The 18676-nt window shown below is 35.8% G+C and overlaps 1 protein-coding gene across 6 annotated transcripts in view; it reads right to left on the reverse strand.

Annotated features, from left to right (window-relative positions):
• ARFIP1 (ADP ribosylation factor interacting protein 1) overlaps positions 1-18676 on the reverse strand; it is a 135024-nt gene that overhangs the window by 58692 nt on the left and 57656 nt on the right. For 5 of the 6 annotated variants that reach the window (XR_010943128.1, XM_067736650.1, XM_067736648.1 and 2 more), the window contains 3 exons: positions 11041-11149; positions 5494-5589; positions 3852-3964 (listed from right to left, as the gene is read on the reverse strand). Coding sequence is in view for 5 of the 6 variants with exons in the window: in XM_067736650.1 (XP_067592751.1) it covers positions 3852-3964; positions 5494-5589; positions 11041-11149 (318 nt within the window). In the remaining variant the exon portion in view is untranslated. The remainder of the gene's footprint in view (positions 1-3851; positions 3965-5493; positions 5590-11040; positions 11150-18676) is intronic. The other variant, XM_067736652.1, reaches the window with a different exon arrangement.

Below are 18676 nucleotides of genomic sequence, written 5' to 3' on the forward strand. Positions count from 1 at the left end.
ATAGCACAGAGAGATGACCTCGTTGCTTTGTGACCACCTAGAGGGGTGGGAGGGAGACACAAGAGGGAGGGGATATGGGGATATATGTACATGTATCGCTGATTCACTTATTATACAGCAGAAACTAACACAACAATGTAAAGCAATTATACTCCAATAAAGATGTTTAAAAAAAAAGAAAAAAACGAATTCATTTTGAAAATAATAGGACAAATGGAACAAAATTAAAGGGGCAGGAAGAAGCAAAAGTAAATTATTGCTCTACATAGATCTCCTACTTGGGGGAAGATAATATAATGATAAACAGTGTATAAAATACTGTAAATCGCCACCATATAGGTCATGAATTTACAAGATAGTCACTGGGTACTACTAGTATTTAAATAGCACCAGAGCTTTTGTATAATGCAAAAAAAAAAAAAGGAATAAAACAATTTAAGTACAAGGAAAAGAATAATTTCATGGCAGCAACTGATAGATATTACATTAAAAGAGTTATTAAGAGTGAAGGATAGGGAAAAAGGGAGCATAAAAGGAAATACTAGAAATTAAACAGGGGAAACAGATCAAGAAGTAAATAAAGAAGGTAATATGATAAGAAAAACGGGAATGAAAGTTTTAAAGATGCTTTAAGACAACAAATATTAACTTGATAAAGGTATGAATACTGGTGGCACATTCTTAAAACATTTTTAAGAAACATTTAATGTTTAGAAAAGATGCCAAACAGGTCTGAATGCTGAAACTGAGATTATTCTTAAAAAAATAAGATGGACTTCTAAAAGGACCCTATTTTACACTAGGAAAATACAAAAAAAACCAAAAATGATAAACCAGAGTTCATTATTCACAACTGTTCTTGCAGATGAGAATAAATAAGAAAATAAATAAATTTTGTATTCAAAGTATGTGAATAAAATCAGGTAGATTAATATTTAAGGGACTTCCCCTGGTGGTGCAGTCGTTAAGAATCTTCCTGCCAATACAGGGGACATGGGTTCGAGCCCTGGTCCAGGAAGATCCCACATGCTGCAGAGCAACTAAGTCCATGCTCCATAACTACTGAGCCTGCACTCTAGAGCCCGCGAGCCACAACTGCTGAAACCCGCGTGCCACAACTACTGAAGCCCGCGCACCTAGAGCCTGTGGCTCCACAACAAGAGAAGCCACCACAATGAGAAGCCCGTGCATGCTCACAAAGTGTAGCCCCTGCTCGCTGCAACTAGAAAAAGCCTGCGCGCAGCCACGAAGACCCAACACAGCTATAAATGAGTAAATAAATTAATAATAATAATATTTAAGAAGATAGGTTCAAGGCCTAAACTTAAAATCACTCCTATTACATATTTGGTTTTAATCACCAGACTGCTCTTGGAGCCAAAATTAACAACCAGTAAAGGAGGTGCTAATATTCTCTTTTAGGAAAAGCCTTAAAGTGTTTGCTAGAGAACAGAAACAGGCAGAAGAAATTAAAGTTAGAAATCATGTGGGAACTGAAGTCCAAGAAAGAAAGGATCAAAGCCATAGCCAGAATCAAGGTCCTCAAGAGTATGATGGATAACAAGCAAAGTCCAAATTCACCCAAATCAGAATCAATACTTGAAGGATTATCCAAATGACAACCAATGTCCTATATCAGCTCACAATTTGGACCAAAAAGGTCAAAAAGCCACAAGAATAGAGCGTCATATGTCAATCCAGACACACTGGGCTACAAACTTCATAAAATCATGTAAGCTAGGACTTTCTCTCTTTTGACTTAGACTGAGATATCCAAACTTTTCTAATGAAAAAAAGTTTCAGCTAAAAATAAAGTGATCACTCTGAAGAGAATAACTCTTTCACATAGTACTATGCCATGTGTACACATTATGAAGACTGGTCATTTTTATTAACAGAAAGTCTGAATGTGGTATGTTAATGTAGAGATAACTGGAATCTTAATGATTCAACTCAGATTACTGAAGAGGTAAAAAGACAGAAGAAAAGGAATACATGATAAACACACACACATAGGAAAAAAAAGATAAAGAACAAGGAAAACACAAATTAAATGACATAAGAGAGGAAGGTTAAAATGAGAAAAATTTAATTTGGTAATCTGTAAAATTACTAGGATTTAGTTCAGAAATAAGGCCTGTATTCTTTAGGCTCCAAATGTGTGGATAGAGAATGCCAATGGTTAGAGTCAAATTTCAGGAATAAATGAACAAAGGAATGGCTGAACAGAATTTAATAAATAAATGAATGGAGCTCAGTCTGGTATGAAAGATAAACAAGTGGAATGAAAGGGAGCATGAAGGGGAATTCCAAGCAGCAGGCAAATACAGCCCTGTGAACAAAGTAGTAGAGGTGTGAGAAAGCACAGCTTGTTTAGGAAATATCTGGATAATCTGGTATGGATCACTGGATCCCTGGGTGAAGAGAAGAGCAGCAGGAGATGAAGTTGGAAAGGTAGACGGGGTCAGATCCATCCTGTTCTAAAGACAATGGGGATCGAGTGAAGGATTTTAAGCAAGAATGAACCATGTCAGGCAGAGCAGAATATGTAGGCTAAGAGAATTTGTCAAGAAGCTACTACAGTAATGTGAGAGAGTAATCATATGGCTGTGAAGGGTGAGATGGAGACGAGGGGATAAAGTCAAAGAATATTAAAGAGGCAGAATCCATTTAATAATTAACTAGATACGTGGAATCAGCGAGAAGATGAAGTAGACATTTGAATATTTGGTTGAACTGTTGTGATATGAGGGAATACAAAGGGAAAAACAATACATGGAATGAGAGAATCCATGTCCTTGAGAACAAAAGGGGCAATGAGTAAATAGAATGTCCTGAGTGGGAACAGTTTCGCAGGCATCCACTGATGCCTTTTTGACGGCTACCACTGGCATTTCTCAGTTCTACACTGACATGAACTAAATATTTTTTTGGAAAGATTCAAATGTAGCAGTTTCAGGGCACTTTTACCATCTTAAGAATACCTGTACTTTTGTAGAAAACTGCAGATCATACTTTAAGAATACTAACTGAAAGAATAAATTCGCTTTTGTATTACTCTTTAGAAGACACATAAGAGACTCCGTATAAAAATACAGACAATTCCTGACTTACAAACCACTAGGCCCACTACCAATTCACAAATACAGCCAGTGTTAAGGCTAATGCTCTAACTTGAACTGTTAGGGCTTTCACCCACTTAACTATTCTATGAATTCTACCATCTTGTCCCTGTTAAGATTTGAAGGTACTAAGTGGATTTGGGGCTTATCTATTTGTAATACATCAAATATAGTATAGATTAAATAATTTGCTTATTTGTTTTATGAGAACATAAAAAAAATAACCAACAATTACTCTGAAACAATACAACTAACAACAATAAACTTCTGAAATCCAACTCATTTGCTGTGTGTACAGTTAGTGCTTAGTTATTACAATAAATCAGAGAATTCCAAACTTTGGAAAACTAATATACCTCTTTTGACATTCAGCTGCTATAAAGTATCAAAAACCTGCAGATTGTGACAAACATATCTAGAGCAGCTCTGTATACAGCTAAATGTGCTCCCTCCCAGGCACTGTATTTCTTCTTCAACTATGTGTTATCTGTCAATTAGTAAGAACTTTAGTAGCTTTTTTTTAAACTCTTGCTACTGACTTTTTAAAATACATTTGTGCCAAGATCAATAAGACAAAATACTTCATTTTCTAATTGTATATTTATGTTTAAATAGCATTATTCTCTCCTATATATTCATATAATTGCAAAATAATAATTTGAATAACATACAAATGAAAATTCTCAGAGCCAGATAGGGTAGAAACATTAAAAAAAAAAAATTACAAACCTTGTAGGTATTTAGACTCCATTTTCTAACAAGTTCTAACTTTTCCATTGCAGGATTTTTAGTTTCATCTGCTAGAATAACTGGTCCACTTTTTGTCTGCGTTCTCTGGCCGCCTATAAGATCAGAACAAAAGATAAAAATGCAAACCAGATAAAGACAAGTAGAAAGAAAACAAAACACTGATGCTGTTCAAATTAAACTACTTATGCGTTTAAAGAAATAAAAAAGTTCCCACAAGGTGAAGGACTAGAACTTCCTGAAATCATTTTGAGGATAATTTCCTAACACTTAAAAAAAAATATTTCCGAGGTTTGTCCATCTTCTTAAAAACAAATCCTGCAACCGGCCTTCTTCTCTAAATACGTTGCTGTTTACTTCAAGAAAAATAAAATTTCCACAATTAATCTTATAACCTAATGATTCTAAAAAAAACTGTCAGTGAAAATCTGAAAGGCCACGCACTCTTCACAGTGATCTCCTTTCACTATACTACATAGAAGAGAGAAACAATAGAATGTTACTGTAATTTTGGAGGATTTAAAAACACTATAAAGTCATTAAAAATATCTTACCACTAGTATAAGAGGCTGTGTTATAACAAGACCTACACTGTACTTCGTTTTTTCTCAAGAGAACCCCCCACTTCCCAAAAAAGCCATAATTAATACAGGCAGTATAAAGCCCTGATAATGCATTGCTCCAACAATCAAGAAATTATGACATAAAAGCAACTCTACAACTATATAGTTCCTAATAGTAAAATATTTTTCATAGAAGCAAATTTTTTTTTTTTTTTTGTGTTATGCGGGCCTCTCACTGTTGTGGCCTCTCCCGTTGCGGAGCACAGGCTCCGGACGCGCAGGCTTAGCAGCCATGGCTCACGGGCCCAGCCGCTCCGCGGCATGTGGGATCTTCCCAGACTGGGTCACGAACCCGTGTCCCCTGCATCAGCAGGCGGCCTCTCAACCACTGCGCCACCAGGGAAGCCCAGAAGAAAATATTTAATAAACATGTGTGATGCTAATGACTTGGGATAGAAACTTCATAATAATTTTAAAATAACAATGAGAAGAAGACAAGAGAAAATGTCTTATAAAATGGCTGTAAAAGGTTACAGTCAGCAAAAATCTCTTTTCTCACTCCTCTAGCCAGCCCAGCCTTTACCACAATCTAAGAAAGAGAACAGCATACAAAATCAAACACATTTAAGAATTTACAAAATTCTCACAGAAACAAAATATTAACATTTCATGTAAAAAGAAATACAAAGTTTATTTTTTCCCTGTTTTTATAGCCCAGCAATATTAAAGTGCAGAGCAGTTTAGGATCAAATAAGTAAACCAACATTTTCCAGAGCGAAGAGAGGATGATTTAAAATGAATCAATTTTACAGTGTTTTTTAATTGTAAGGTAAATTACATTTCGGGTTTGAAATAGAGCCTAATAAACTTTGAAAAGCCAGAAAGATAAGCTATGGCTAGAAAGATTATTTCCCTTATTGTTAAAAAAAAAAAAAAGCAGCCACCAAAACAGCCAGAATAACACACACCTAAGAATGTAAAGCAAGTGATAAGAAACTGAGTGAATTAGTTTAGTTTCAGCAGTAGCAAGAAGGGCTTTATCCAATCAGTGCAGTGAATACCTGCAGGAACAATTAAATCACTTCCTTGTTGAGCCAGTCGACTAGCTGCCACCCTGCTAGGAGACATAACAGATGGCAGTGGTGGTGCTGGGGAACCTGAAAAGGGCAGACATTTCACTGTGAAAATCCTTTTCTTCCTCCACATACTTACATTTTGAATATAGGTGTACTGACATTTTCTTTAAGATATTCAAAAACTAGGATTAAAAGCTAGAATTAATATACTTGTTTTCTTGCAGAAATGGACTAATAATAAATGGATGCTACCAGACTGAGTTCTTAGTTTCCAAATCAATTAAAAGAATGTGATTAGAGTCCCACAGCTGAATGACTTAAAGCTTAAGTAAATATTTTATCACTTGCTACTCTAACATAGGGAGGAAAGCTCTTCAAGTAGAAATCCAAAGGCACGTAACACTGTATCAAATTTAAAATTAAAATTCATAGAAATGTGAATGAATCACAGCCTTCACAGAAATTGTAGCCAACATTTTCATATCATATATCAAATATCACATAGTGTAGGTCACTGCTACTCATAGTATGGATGCAAGGGGTCTCCATCAATTATGTCACCTGGGAGCTCACCAGAAATGCAAAACTCAGGCCCTGCCACAGATCTACTGAACCAGAATCTGCATTTTCACAAGATCCTCAGGTGATCTGCATGGTTTTTTTTAAGCTCGAGAAGTGCTAATATAGAGTGTTATTCCGATTATCATAAGCATTACTTCTGAAGCTTTTAAAACATACCTGAGACACTCCATAAAATCTTCTGATTATCAGTGAAACAGGTATCTGTAGGGCTTTTTTTTTTCTTTTTTGCCAGGTTTATCTTTTTTATTCGATGATTTTTAGTTTTCATTTATTTATTAGGTAAATAAAAATTGTATATATTTAAGGTGTACAAAGTGACGTTTTGATATATGTATACATTGTGAAATGACTACATCCATCACCTCACATAGTTACCTCTTTTGTGTGTGTGGTGAAAAAACTTGAGATCTATTCTCTAAGCAGATTTCAACTATACATTATTATTTACTATAGTCACCATGCTGCACATTAGGCAACTGTAGTTTTTTAAAAGCTACTTAGGCTATTCTCAAACACAACTAAGCTTGAGAACCAGAGGAAAGAACACAACTGAGTTTTAAATTCTAACTCTGGGCTTGAAATTCTGGCTCTATTTAACCACACAGTATCAATATTTTAGTATCAGTAATTTGCCAGTAACACCCTGGCAAATTACTTAAGGTCCCTGAGCCTCAGTTACCTATAAAATAAGAAAAACTGACTACCCAACATTGTTGCTAATGGCCAGCATTAAACTAAGAAAACTGTCTGCCATTAAACTAAAGAAAATTAGCTTCAACTGATTTCTTTATTTTAAATTCTAAAGGCTATATATCTTTAGGGAAGTGATAATTAAAAAGAAGTTGAAAAAATTATTAACATCCTTCCACATTTAGCTGAGTACATTTTAATGTTTATAAGATAATTTTATTTCAACTATACTCTTTCCCAGTTCTCTAAAAAATACATAATGTATCAAAATTTATAATTAAAATTTTCTAATAAGAATCATCGTCAACTTTCTCATATCCCAGATATACTAAGTTCTGATCAGAAACAGCCACCAGGTTTAATAATATGAAAACCTTAATCTGGACTGGATCTAATGTTAAAATCCAAACATGCAATAGATCTAAATAGGCTGGTGCTACCTTTCAAAGTGAGAGATACCTGTCTTTAAAAAAAAAAAATCTGTTGAGCCATAAACTTTAAAACTGGAAGGGGACTTCCCTGGTGGTCCAGTGGTTAAGACTGTGTGCTCCCAATGCAGAGGTCACGGGTTCAATCCCTGGTCAGGGAACTAAGATCCCACATGCCGCTCAGCCAAAACAAACAAACAAAAAAACAAAACAAGAAAATTGGAAGGGACAACGGAAACCAACTAGTCTGACATTAAACTACAGGAGAAATGAGGTGCAGAGAGGTTAAAACAGCTTCTTATTAGAGACTCAGATGTTCCAAATCCACACCATAATGTCTCCATTATTAAATTCAATACAGAAAACACGAATCCATAAATTACTTGTTGAGTTGGAAGGCATTTAATGTTATCCAGTTCAATCACCATTTTAAACAAAGACTATCTCTACTATCCAAGGCACAAGGGTTTCTATTATATAAGGAAGTGTTAAATAAAAGAGGACTACTGTAGTTCCATTTCTTGATGATCCCAGGAACAGAGCTCTGTTGTTCTGGTTATCACTGTTTATTAATCTTACATAAGAGATAATCCCATGACATAACATGAGATATGTATAATATATGTAACAAATGATACAGAACTTTCCAAACTAAAGTAGCAAAAGACATGGTGCTGAGGTAAGTGTGTACCTTCAACTGTTTGCTCAAGGGTAATTATTCTCTGAATCTTCAACCCTTTAAACCACTAATTTAGACTCAATTAGTTACTAAAATCATTCACAATAAATAAGTAAATCATTCCAACAAAAAATAATTCTTAAAACTCTATGTTTTTGCTAATTGACTAAATTTGGGGAGTTTGCTCTGTTTTCTCTTAACAGCAGAAATCTAGGAATATGAATATGTGTATGCAATGATCAAAATCCCATTAAAACAAAACTCAGATACCAAGTATACCTCACTCTTATGAGTTGATTTATTCATGATTTCTACTATTATTGATTCTACAGTGTATTTGCTGGGCAGATTTCAGTATTTCTTGTTGTTAGGCTGAATTTAAGTATCATTTCTTCTAAATTTGCTCTAGAGATGGAAAAGTCAATGGTAATAGAGTCATTTAAAGTTATCATTCAGTCATTTCTCCAGAGAGCTAACATAGCCCCAACTCCTAACATTTTTTCGTAAGACCTATTTCCTAAATTTTAAACATGAGAAAATCATGCTCATTCCAATTTATCTATGTATGTCTTCAAATAAGGGCATTTAAGGCTTCCCTGGTGGTGCAGTGGTTAAGAATCCGCCTGCCAATGCAGGGGACACGGGTTCGAGCCCTGCACTGGGAAGATCCCACATGCTGCGGAGCAACTAAGCCCGTGCACCACAACTACTGAGCCTGTGCTCTAGAGCCCGCGAGCCACAACTACTGAGCCTGTGTGCCTAGAGCTCGTGCTCTGCAACAAGAGAAGCCACCACAATGAGAAGCCTGCACACCGCAATGAAGAGTAGCCCCCGCTCGCCGCAAGTAGAGAAAGCCCGCGCGCAGCAACAAAGACCCAACGTAGCCAAAAATAAATAAATAAAATAAATAAATTTATAAAAAACAAAACAGAACAAAAACAAGGGCACTTAAAACAACTATAACTTTCCAATAAATGCTCAACTAATCTGAGTATGGCAGAATGATTATCTTTTTCATATACTGATAAACAACGCAGTTTGTGTTAAAAAGTGTTTTACAAAGTCAATTCAAAGAGATGTAAATTACCGCCATTATCATGAAACATTTTTTATTCCAATTTGAAGGATGAGGATGGATCTATAAGCAAGTGAAAGTGACTGGCATTTTCATGCTCATGCACAGCAGGCTGCAATGGCCAGCTGATTTCGATTATTGTATAATACTATTCTGATTAAGGGGGAAAGAATAAAACCAAACACCAGCTAAATAATTTCACTGAAAATACTTAAAATATCTTAATTGTAAAAGTTTTTTTTTTTTACTCTATGTTGACATTTAAATTTGGAAATTGGTGACTGGTGCAAAAATGATGTCACATTATGCAGCCTTATATCTTTAAGCACTCATAATTTTAGGCAATCAGTTAACCTTTTCAAATTCAAAGTTATCCCCTAGAAAATAACACCACAATGCTATGCAATGACTATGGAGATACTGACATGTATGCTCCCTTTCTATATCTTTATTTTTCTGAACATAAGAATGAAAAATGAAAAAAAAATAATGTCAGTAGGTAGCCCACTCATTTTACAGCCTACAGCAGAGGATATTATACTGGGTTATCCTAAATGCCTATTTCCAGGATCCATTTAACAAAGAATATATTTCAAAATACAGGTTTTAAAAAAAAATATTTATTTATTCATTTGGCTGCATCGGGTCTTAGCTGCAGCACATGGGCTCTTCTTTGCTGTGTGTGGGATCTTTAGTTGCAGCATGTGGGATCTAGTTCCCCGACCAGGGATCAAACCCAGGCCCCCCTGCATTGGGATTGCAGAGTCTTAACCACTGGACCACCAGGGAAGTCCCAAAATATAAGTTGTTTCTGACTGAAGTATTGGCCATTAGTATAATAAGAATATAGAATACTATTATCTGCAAGAGGGCTAAGGATTACAAAGGCATGGAGATATCTTTTTTATTTTGTGAAATTATAATGCAATATTAAAATTAAAATTCTTCATTGAACATCAACTATTACTACTTTAACTACAGCTCTGTCCGAGAAAACGATCCATTTTCACGTCCAAATTTCCACATGATTTCACTTTCTTTCACTTGTGTGAAAATGAAAGAATACCTAAAAAATGTTATTATAGGCAAGAGCATTAAAAAAGGAAGCATTTTACTTTATATTAAAAATAGACATATATACATGGGATGTGTGCAGAAAATAGCTAACATAGTAGGTCTAACTACTTATCCTTAAAAAGACCAGCTTATAGAAGATTGGCCCTTGGCTGGCATCTGAGAACTTTAATTTTGGGGTGATTCCCTCCATTCCCAAAATGGTAAAACTTGCTCACTATGCCTAAACTGTTTATACAAACAATGTGGTTTACGCTTTTCTTCTGGGAGTCTGGAATCTGGGCACGTGCTCAGAGAGGGCGCCTATGTGAGCAAGCAATCTCCAGTAAAAACTCTGGGCATTGAGGCTCTAATTACCTTCCCTCGTTAGCAACATTTCACATTTGTTGTCACAGCTCTGCTGGGGGGAATTAAGCATGTCCTGTGTGACCAAACCGGGAAAAGATCCTTGCAAGCTTATGCCCAGTTTCCCTAGACTTCGCCTCAGGCATCCTTTGCCTTTGCTAACTGTGCTCGGTATACTTTTGCTGTAATAATCATAGCCTAGAGTATGACTATAGACTGAGTCCTGTTAGTCCTCTTAGGAAATTACTGAATCTGAGGGTGGTCTTGGAGACCTCCTACACAGCATGTATAGTAAGAAAAATAAAAGTTTCATTTTCCTAATTGCTATGAAACAGGAAATATGTATTTATACAAATCAATATTGACCTATAAATTTTGTGGTTACCCCTAAAATAATTTAAATATGCATTCTTGACATAATTTTTGAGTTTTTATTTCAGTATTTTAAAACCAATTCTTAAGTAATAATCAGTGCAGTTATGCACATTGATCTATTTATATAGAGATGACTACTAAACAATTCTTAAATTATTTAAATTGAAGAGAAAAAGGATTATGTTTATAATCAGTGTTTTATCACGGAATTAAAGGGCTCAACCCTCATGCTTTATTAATAAAGGCTCCACCCCAGCCATCTTTAAAAATAATGGGTTCCTTACCTTGAAATGCTCCTGCTTCAATAACCCCCTCTTTGGTACTTTCAAAGCCATGAGATGTGATTTGGGTTTCTGAGAGACCAAGTCCAGCTGGTAATGAACGCTTCAAATCCTTAGCAACATTTAAATAAAAGAGAAAATCTTGTAAAAAATCTCATGTCACATAACATTTCAGCATAACTCTGTCCTTTTAATCCACCTTAAACTGTTTTTTCTCTCTACTATGTAGTATTCCCTTATGCTGTCACAGGGTTCTGTAATGATGTATAATCAGCAGCAAACCCAGAAAGATTTGCTATTAAGAGGTACAGTGTATATCAAATACAAAATACTTTCATCATTTTAGAACTAAGCATCAGGCAGATATTAAAATTCAATTTCTAATCCACTGATACGTCAGGAAAATCATTTTAAAGAGTAGAAATTAAGATTAAAAAGTCAAGTCTAACATTAAAAAACATACTGATGTCTAATATAATCATGATGAGCCTGGCTAATGTTCAGTATAAACAAATCATTCATTTGCAAAATTAAACTTTCCTTTGATTTCCAGGTTAGCTAAGTAAACAGGGCTTCTCTCACTTCAGTCAGGGTGAGATAAAGGTTGAGGTAAAGAAAATTTCTTGTTATTTAGATTTATATTAAACCAACCTATAATATAAATTATATTATATTAGCCAACCTAACTGCAATTTAGCTTTTAATGGTAATAAATATAATATTTGACATTCAGTCTTATAGTAAAAGAAAAGAGAAAAAGCCACGAAACACAGATTTCCAATTAGAAGTCCTTTCTGTCCTCTGACTTGGATATGAGGAATTACCCAATTTTCATAATCAGAGTCTATGAATGGATCCTACTGGTTTTTCACAACAATGACAAGTTAGCGATGCACTAAAAGATAAACGTCTTTGAAGTCCTTTCTTAATACTCTATTCCACCACATATAATGTACAGTTATCATTTGAAACTCCTGCAGCCTTCACACTGAACTCCCTATTCTGCTTATCCTGTTTTATTTTTCTCACAGCAGTTATCATTAAGTAGCTAGTGATAAATAAATATAATTTATTTATTATATTCAATAAATATTTGTTGGATGAATAAATAAATGAATTTGTTGAATAAACTAAAGGACTTAAGACAACACCATATAGATTAAGAAGCTGATACAGCAATAGGCTTATTTTAAAATTTAATTTAATGAGTATCTGCTTATTCTTACTATGTTAGACTTGCTGGGCAAAGAAAAAGATAACATAAGGTACAGTACTTGCCTCACCGGAGAGACAACATACACAAACATTAATATAAAAGTTGAACTTGGTGCCAAAGTAAAGACAATAAGTATCAGAGGAATTCACAATAGGGACTAAGTCCATGAAAATCAAATAGGAAAAGAGAAAGTACTGCTTGAGCTCTGGAACATAAAGGATTTACTGAATCAACATTTAATGAGCACCAAGTTATGACAGCCAGTCCTCTAGACACTACAGATAAGCACTGTAGGAAACAGATGGTCTCTGCCCATCAGACTCATGTGAGGTATAGGGGAAGGAGGAGATGGACACTAAATAAATGTATCTCAGGTAATAAGAAGTGCTGTAGTAAGTACAGTTGATCCTTGAAAAACACAGGTTTGAACTGCATCCCCTATATGCCGATTTTTTTCAATAAATATGCTTGTACTACAGTACTACAAGATCCGAGGTGGTTGACTCCTCAGATGCTGAATCGTGGATAAGGAGGGCCAAAGGAAAAGTTACACAAAAATTTGCCTGTGGGGAGGGTGGGCACCCAACCCATTGTTCAAGGGTAAACAGTAATAAATTGTAAGTGTGTTTGTTATTTTTTTAAGGCAGGATAAGAGGGATACAGAGTGACAGGCAAAGGGTGCTACTTTAGATGGGATATTCAGGGAAGGTCTCTCTGAAGAGGTAAGATGTGGGCAGAATTCTGAACAAAATGAGCGAGTGAGCCATTTACATATGATCAGTTTGTCAATTTCTACAAAAAAAAGCCAGCTGGGATCTTGATAGAGACTGTGTTGAATCTGATCAATTTAGGGAGACTCCCATCTTAACAAATTAAGTCTTCTGATCCATGAACGTGAGATGTCCTTCCATTTATTTAGATCTTTTTTAACTTCTTTCCTCAATGTCCTATAGTTTTTAGGGTACAAGTTTTGCACACATTCCTGAGTATTTTCTTATTTTTGATGCTACTATAAATGCAACTGTTTTCTTAAATTTATTTTTGGATTATTTATTCCTAGAGTTTAGAAATAAAATTGAGCTTTGCATATTGCTCTTCTATCCTTCAACTATGCTGAACTTATTATTTTTAAAAGGTTTTTTGTGTGTGTGGATTCCTCAGGATTTTCTATATACAAGGTTATGTTGTCTGCAAATAGAGATAGTTTTACCTCTTCCTTTCCAATCTGTATGCCTTTTATGTGTATAGTTATTCTTTCTATCTTATACATATTGTATCAACACTCTTTTATATCCAATATTTGATAAAAACATTAAAAAAGTGGTAAAACCAATGTACACTTAACATCTAGAGTTTTTCATTAGCAAGACCAAAAAGATCAAAGGCAAACTTTCTGTTTAATCCAATGGAGATGATATGTCTACTCCAAAAGAGAAAACTAATTAACATTAGTTTTACCAGGGACATTTCTTTGAATTGGCCTGTAAAAAGAAAAAATACCCACTCCAATGATTTGTTATAAGCAAAGCTATGACATAATTTTTAAAAAAAATTTAAGGATCTCACTGCTAATCATTATGAGGACAAACAAAAACTAATAAACATAAAATAAAAGCACAATAACATAATAGTAAATACAAGTAAACTGAAAGATTGATTCTTGCTTTCTTCACCCTAATTAGAGCTCCCCGTGAAATCACCTTTTGAATTTTGTATGGCAAACCTTAAAAATGTTTATCAACAGCAAAGACTCTAAAATCACTTTTTAAAGTTTGTGATAGTCTCATCAAGTATCAACTATTACTAGAAACATGAAAAACCTGGAAAGATAATTCAGATGGCCTCATTTGAATATTGCTTTCCTATCAATATTTAGTGGCTATGTGATCCTGGGTAAGTACTTAAAAACGTTTTAGTTCCTGTTAGCTCAGCTGTAAAAAGAGGATCAAAATTACCCCAGAGTACTACTACAATTAGACGAGATAATATGGGCGAGATACCCAGTACATATTTTTAGGCACTCAGTTAAGCTGGCCATCCCTCTCCCCTACTACAATCATCTTTACAACTAATTAGTGCTATCAATAATAATTACAATAGCAAACATTTCTTGAGCACTTACTATGTGCCAGGGATTGTTCTAAGCACTTTATGTACAGGCAGTGTTCACTCTGCATGACAGGGCAAGATCAAGATCATAAAAATGACCAAGCAAGTAGAAACCATGCAAAGTGGTTAATGGGAAAAACTGATTATTCCATTACCTTCAAAAATTCTTGTCAAAACTTTAAAAAACTCTTTCCTTGCTTATGTTGTTAAGTTAGCCTTCACTACGTTCTTCTGGCTCAGATCTAGAGTCTCTCAAACCGTGGCAGTGTCAACATGCCTGTGGGTCAGTTATTTCTTCCACAACTCCGTTTAGGTTTATTTTTCTTTTCGCCACACTGTGGGGCACATGGATCTTAGTTCCCCTACCAGGGATTAAACCCACGCCCCCTGCAGTGGAATTTCGAAGTCTTAACCACTGGACCACCAGCCAGAGAAGTCCCATTTAGGTTTTGTTGGGGTATTTTTTTTTTAAATAAATGTATTTATTTTTGGCTTCGTTGGGTCTTCGCTGCTGTGTGCGGGCTTTCTCTAGTTGCAGCGAGCGGGGGCTACTCTTGGTTGCCGAGCGTAAGCTTCTCACTGCGGTCACTTCTCTTGTTACAGAGCACGGGCTCTAGGCGCATGGGCTTCGGTAGTTGCGGCACATGGGCTCAGTAGTTGTGGCTTCTGGGCTCTAGAGCACAGGCTCAGTAGTTGTAGCACATGGGTTTAGTTGCTCCTCGGCATGTGGGATCTTCCTGGACCAAGGCTCAAACCCGTGTCCCCTGCTTTGGCAAGAGGATTCTTAACCACTGTGCCCCCAAGGAAGTCCCCCATTTAGGTTTTTTTTGGGGGGGGGCGCTGAGTTTGGTCTTCGTTGCTGCATGCGGGCTTTCTCTAGTTGCAGTCAGCAGGGGCTACTTTTCATTGAGGTGCGCGGGCTTTTCACTGTGGTGGTTTCTCTTGTTGTAGAGCATGGGCTCTAGGCGCACGGGCTTCAGTAGTTGTGGCTCGCTGGCTCTAGAGCACAGGCTCAGTAGTTGTGGCTCGTGGGCTCTAGAGCACAGGCTCAGTAGCTGTGGGTGCACGGGCTTAGCTGTTCCACGGCATGTGGGATCTTCCCAGACCAGGGTTTGAACCCGTGTCCCCTGCATTGGGAGGTGGATTCTTAACCACTGCACCACCAGGGAAGCCCCCCCACCCCCGTTTAGGTTTGGTCTGAATTTATGTTATCACTTTTCATTTCTTTGCTGCACTTCTTTGTTTACCCACTCCCTTTTGATTATCCACTTCTGTAAAATGCCACATGGGTTTATGACCAGGAGACAAGGTGATAACAGAACCACATGATTTGCTGTCTGTGTATGAAATGAATAACAGATACAGTGACCAATCACCAAGAGACTTTGAAAGTGATGTGATTACTCAATAATCATGATATGTATGCATCGTCATTCACATGGTGATTTTTGAACTTAAGTGCTAGCAGTGAAGTTTATACTTTATACAACTACTGTTAATACACTGTGGTGACAGAAATCTGAGCTGTGTTGTTCGGGACAGATATTATTTAATTAAACCACGGTAACCAAAATTAATGCATTTTGGAACTATACAAAGCAAGAACTGCCTAATATCTCATTTAGTAGTACTATCACTACTATTTTACAGATGAGAAAACAGGAACACAGAAATAGGACTAAGCTTCAAGACACACTATTAACTGTAATGTATAGTAAATGTAAACAGACACAAGCAATTTGTTAGAGACTCAATTTATTTTAGCTAGTATGTTTTCTTAAAAAAAATATTTTAAAAATATCTTTTAAAAATCATTGCAGAATCTGCTCACTAGTTTAAACACACTAATGCAAATATATTCTCAACTTGTAATTTCCTACTGGTACAAAACAGATAACAACTTTCATTCCATTTCACTTATTTCCTAATGTCACGTAAAACCTCTTGTCACAGGACAATATCCTTTTCATCTGTGTATTGTTTTGGAGAGCACTTAGAATTAAAAAGAAAACACTCTTTACACTCAGTTTTATTTACTTCTTATTTTTAAACCAAATCTCTGAGTCTGTTCATTTTGCTAAATAAATGATCTTTACCTTCCCAGTTTATTTTTTAATATACTAATGTACTAAATCAATGGTTTCCAGTTTTAAATATTACTGACACTTTTATTCATATTTACATAAAACCAGATAATTTTTTCTCTCTAAAAGACAAATACATCACTTACAAAATAAATAATGTCAAAGCACCAAGATATTTCTCAAACTCTGTGAGTTTGGTTATTAAGGTCAATTATTTATAGAGTGGTTTCCCTGGATATTGCTTTGCTCCAAGTCTTGACAGCTTTTTAGCTCTCCTTAAGGAAAAAAGTATCAAAGACAGCTCTCAAAATATGAGGGTGAAAAACCATAAACAACATACAAATGGCACAGAGGTCCAGGAGAGTTGTGTTTGCTGTATTCTTAGAACTTAACTGAAAGAACATTATTCATTTGAATCATCTGTCCTGTCACAAAATATTGTGTGAATTCCCAGAAAAGAGATATAGTAGTAGTAGTTGGGAAGAGGGGAGCGAGTAACAGGTTAAATAGGGAATTTGATGGATACCTCTCATTCCCTAAGTTTTTAAGAAGTTAAGGGATGCTTCCATCTTGTCATGCATGGCCTCTGGAAGAAACAACTTCTAGCTGTCTGAGGATATTACATTTCACTCAAACCTCTCCCAATGGTCTCCCAAGGGTCCTTTACTCAACAAACAAAAGTTCTTCTAGAAAAAAACCTCGTGTCCTTTATGTAAAACAGCTGTAAAATTTGAAAAACACTAAGGCCTTCCTTTGCTTAAACTCTTACTAGCAGAAGGAGCCTAACCAAAAGTGGTACAAATAGATCCATTCAGGTTGTGAACAGAATTATCATTTTGATAGTGGTCTGGCAGTTAAGTTGCTGCAACACAAAATGATATGCGCTATGAGAGTGGAATGCATGACTTGTAAGAAAACACTCAGTATTTTATGAGCTTGTTGACTGCTTTCTGTAAAATACACATTCTCTAAGTAATATAATTTAGCCTCATAGTTCACAAAAACTTTAAAATGTATCTTTACATAACCCTTAAACTTTTAGTGTCTCAGTTGTAAGGTTGTGCCTAGCTTAGTAACTTTTAAAATATATGTTACTGCATTTACTCCTATAGTTTCCAGAATATATTTGAGAGACAACGAGCCCATTTATAACCAACAATGTAAAATCCCTAATTTGCATTTTTATGTCGCGCACATTCAACTCAATGTTTAAGACTTTGCAAAGTCATGCTTAACAATTGCACAATAAAATGGAATAAACCTGAAGTTAATTTTCTATTCAAGCTACTAGGATAATACTGGAGTATTTAACAGTTTCTAAAAATAAATCTTCAAACAATTAAAATAAAATATAATGCTTTTGGCAAAAAAGTTTCATGTATAGTTTAAGTTCTTTTCAGAGGATACAAGATAATACTTGTAGTTACAGCTTCCATAAAGCTGTGAAGGGATGTTCATTTTCAACCAAAATAACTTGCTTCCATTTGCATATTTTAACAGAGGTAAGAATAAGAATGAGGTTAAAAATGTAACTTTATAATTTAGCATAGTAATCTACTTTTGAACTGAAGTTAGAGCAAAATTAACAATTAAAGAACACCAAATGTTCAGCAAATTTGCTTTAAAATACACATGCTTTGGGGATTCCCTGGTGGCGCAGTGGTTAAGAATCCCGTCTGTCAATGCAGGGGACACGGGTTTGAGCCCTGGTCCGGGAAGATCCCACATGCTGCGGAGCAACTAAGCCCGTGCGCCACAACTACTGAGCCTGCGCTCTAGAGCCCGCGTGTCACAACTACTGAAGCCCGTGTGCCTAGAGCCCATGCTCCACAACAAGAGAAGCCACCGCAATGAGAAGCCCGCCCACCGCAATGAAGAATAGCCCCCACTCACTGCAACTAAAAGAAAGCCCGTGGGCAGCAATGAGGACCCAACGCAGCCAAAAATAAAATTAATTAATTAATTTAAAAAAATACACATGCTCAGTAAGATGCAGAACACTACAGTATATAAGTAGAACTAGAGATTTTAAGCTTGGTGCTTTGTGACCACCTAGAGGGGTGGGATAGGGAGGGTGGGAGGGAGACACAAGAGGGAGGAGATATGGGGATATATGTATAGCTGATTCACTTTGTTATAAAGCAGAAACTAACACACCACTATAAAGCAATTATACTCCAATAAAGATGTTAAAAAAAAGAACTAGAGATTTATTAATGAATTCTCCCCT

Source organism: Pseudorca crassidens, chromosome 4 (assembly GCF_039906515.1).
Source record: "Pseudorca crassidens isolate mPseCra1 chromosome 4, mPseCra1.hap1, whole genome shotgun sequence".
NCBI classification, from domain to species: Eukaryota; Metazoa; Chordata; class Mammalia; order Artiodactyla; family Delphinidae; genus Pseudorca; species Pseudorca crassidens.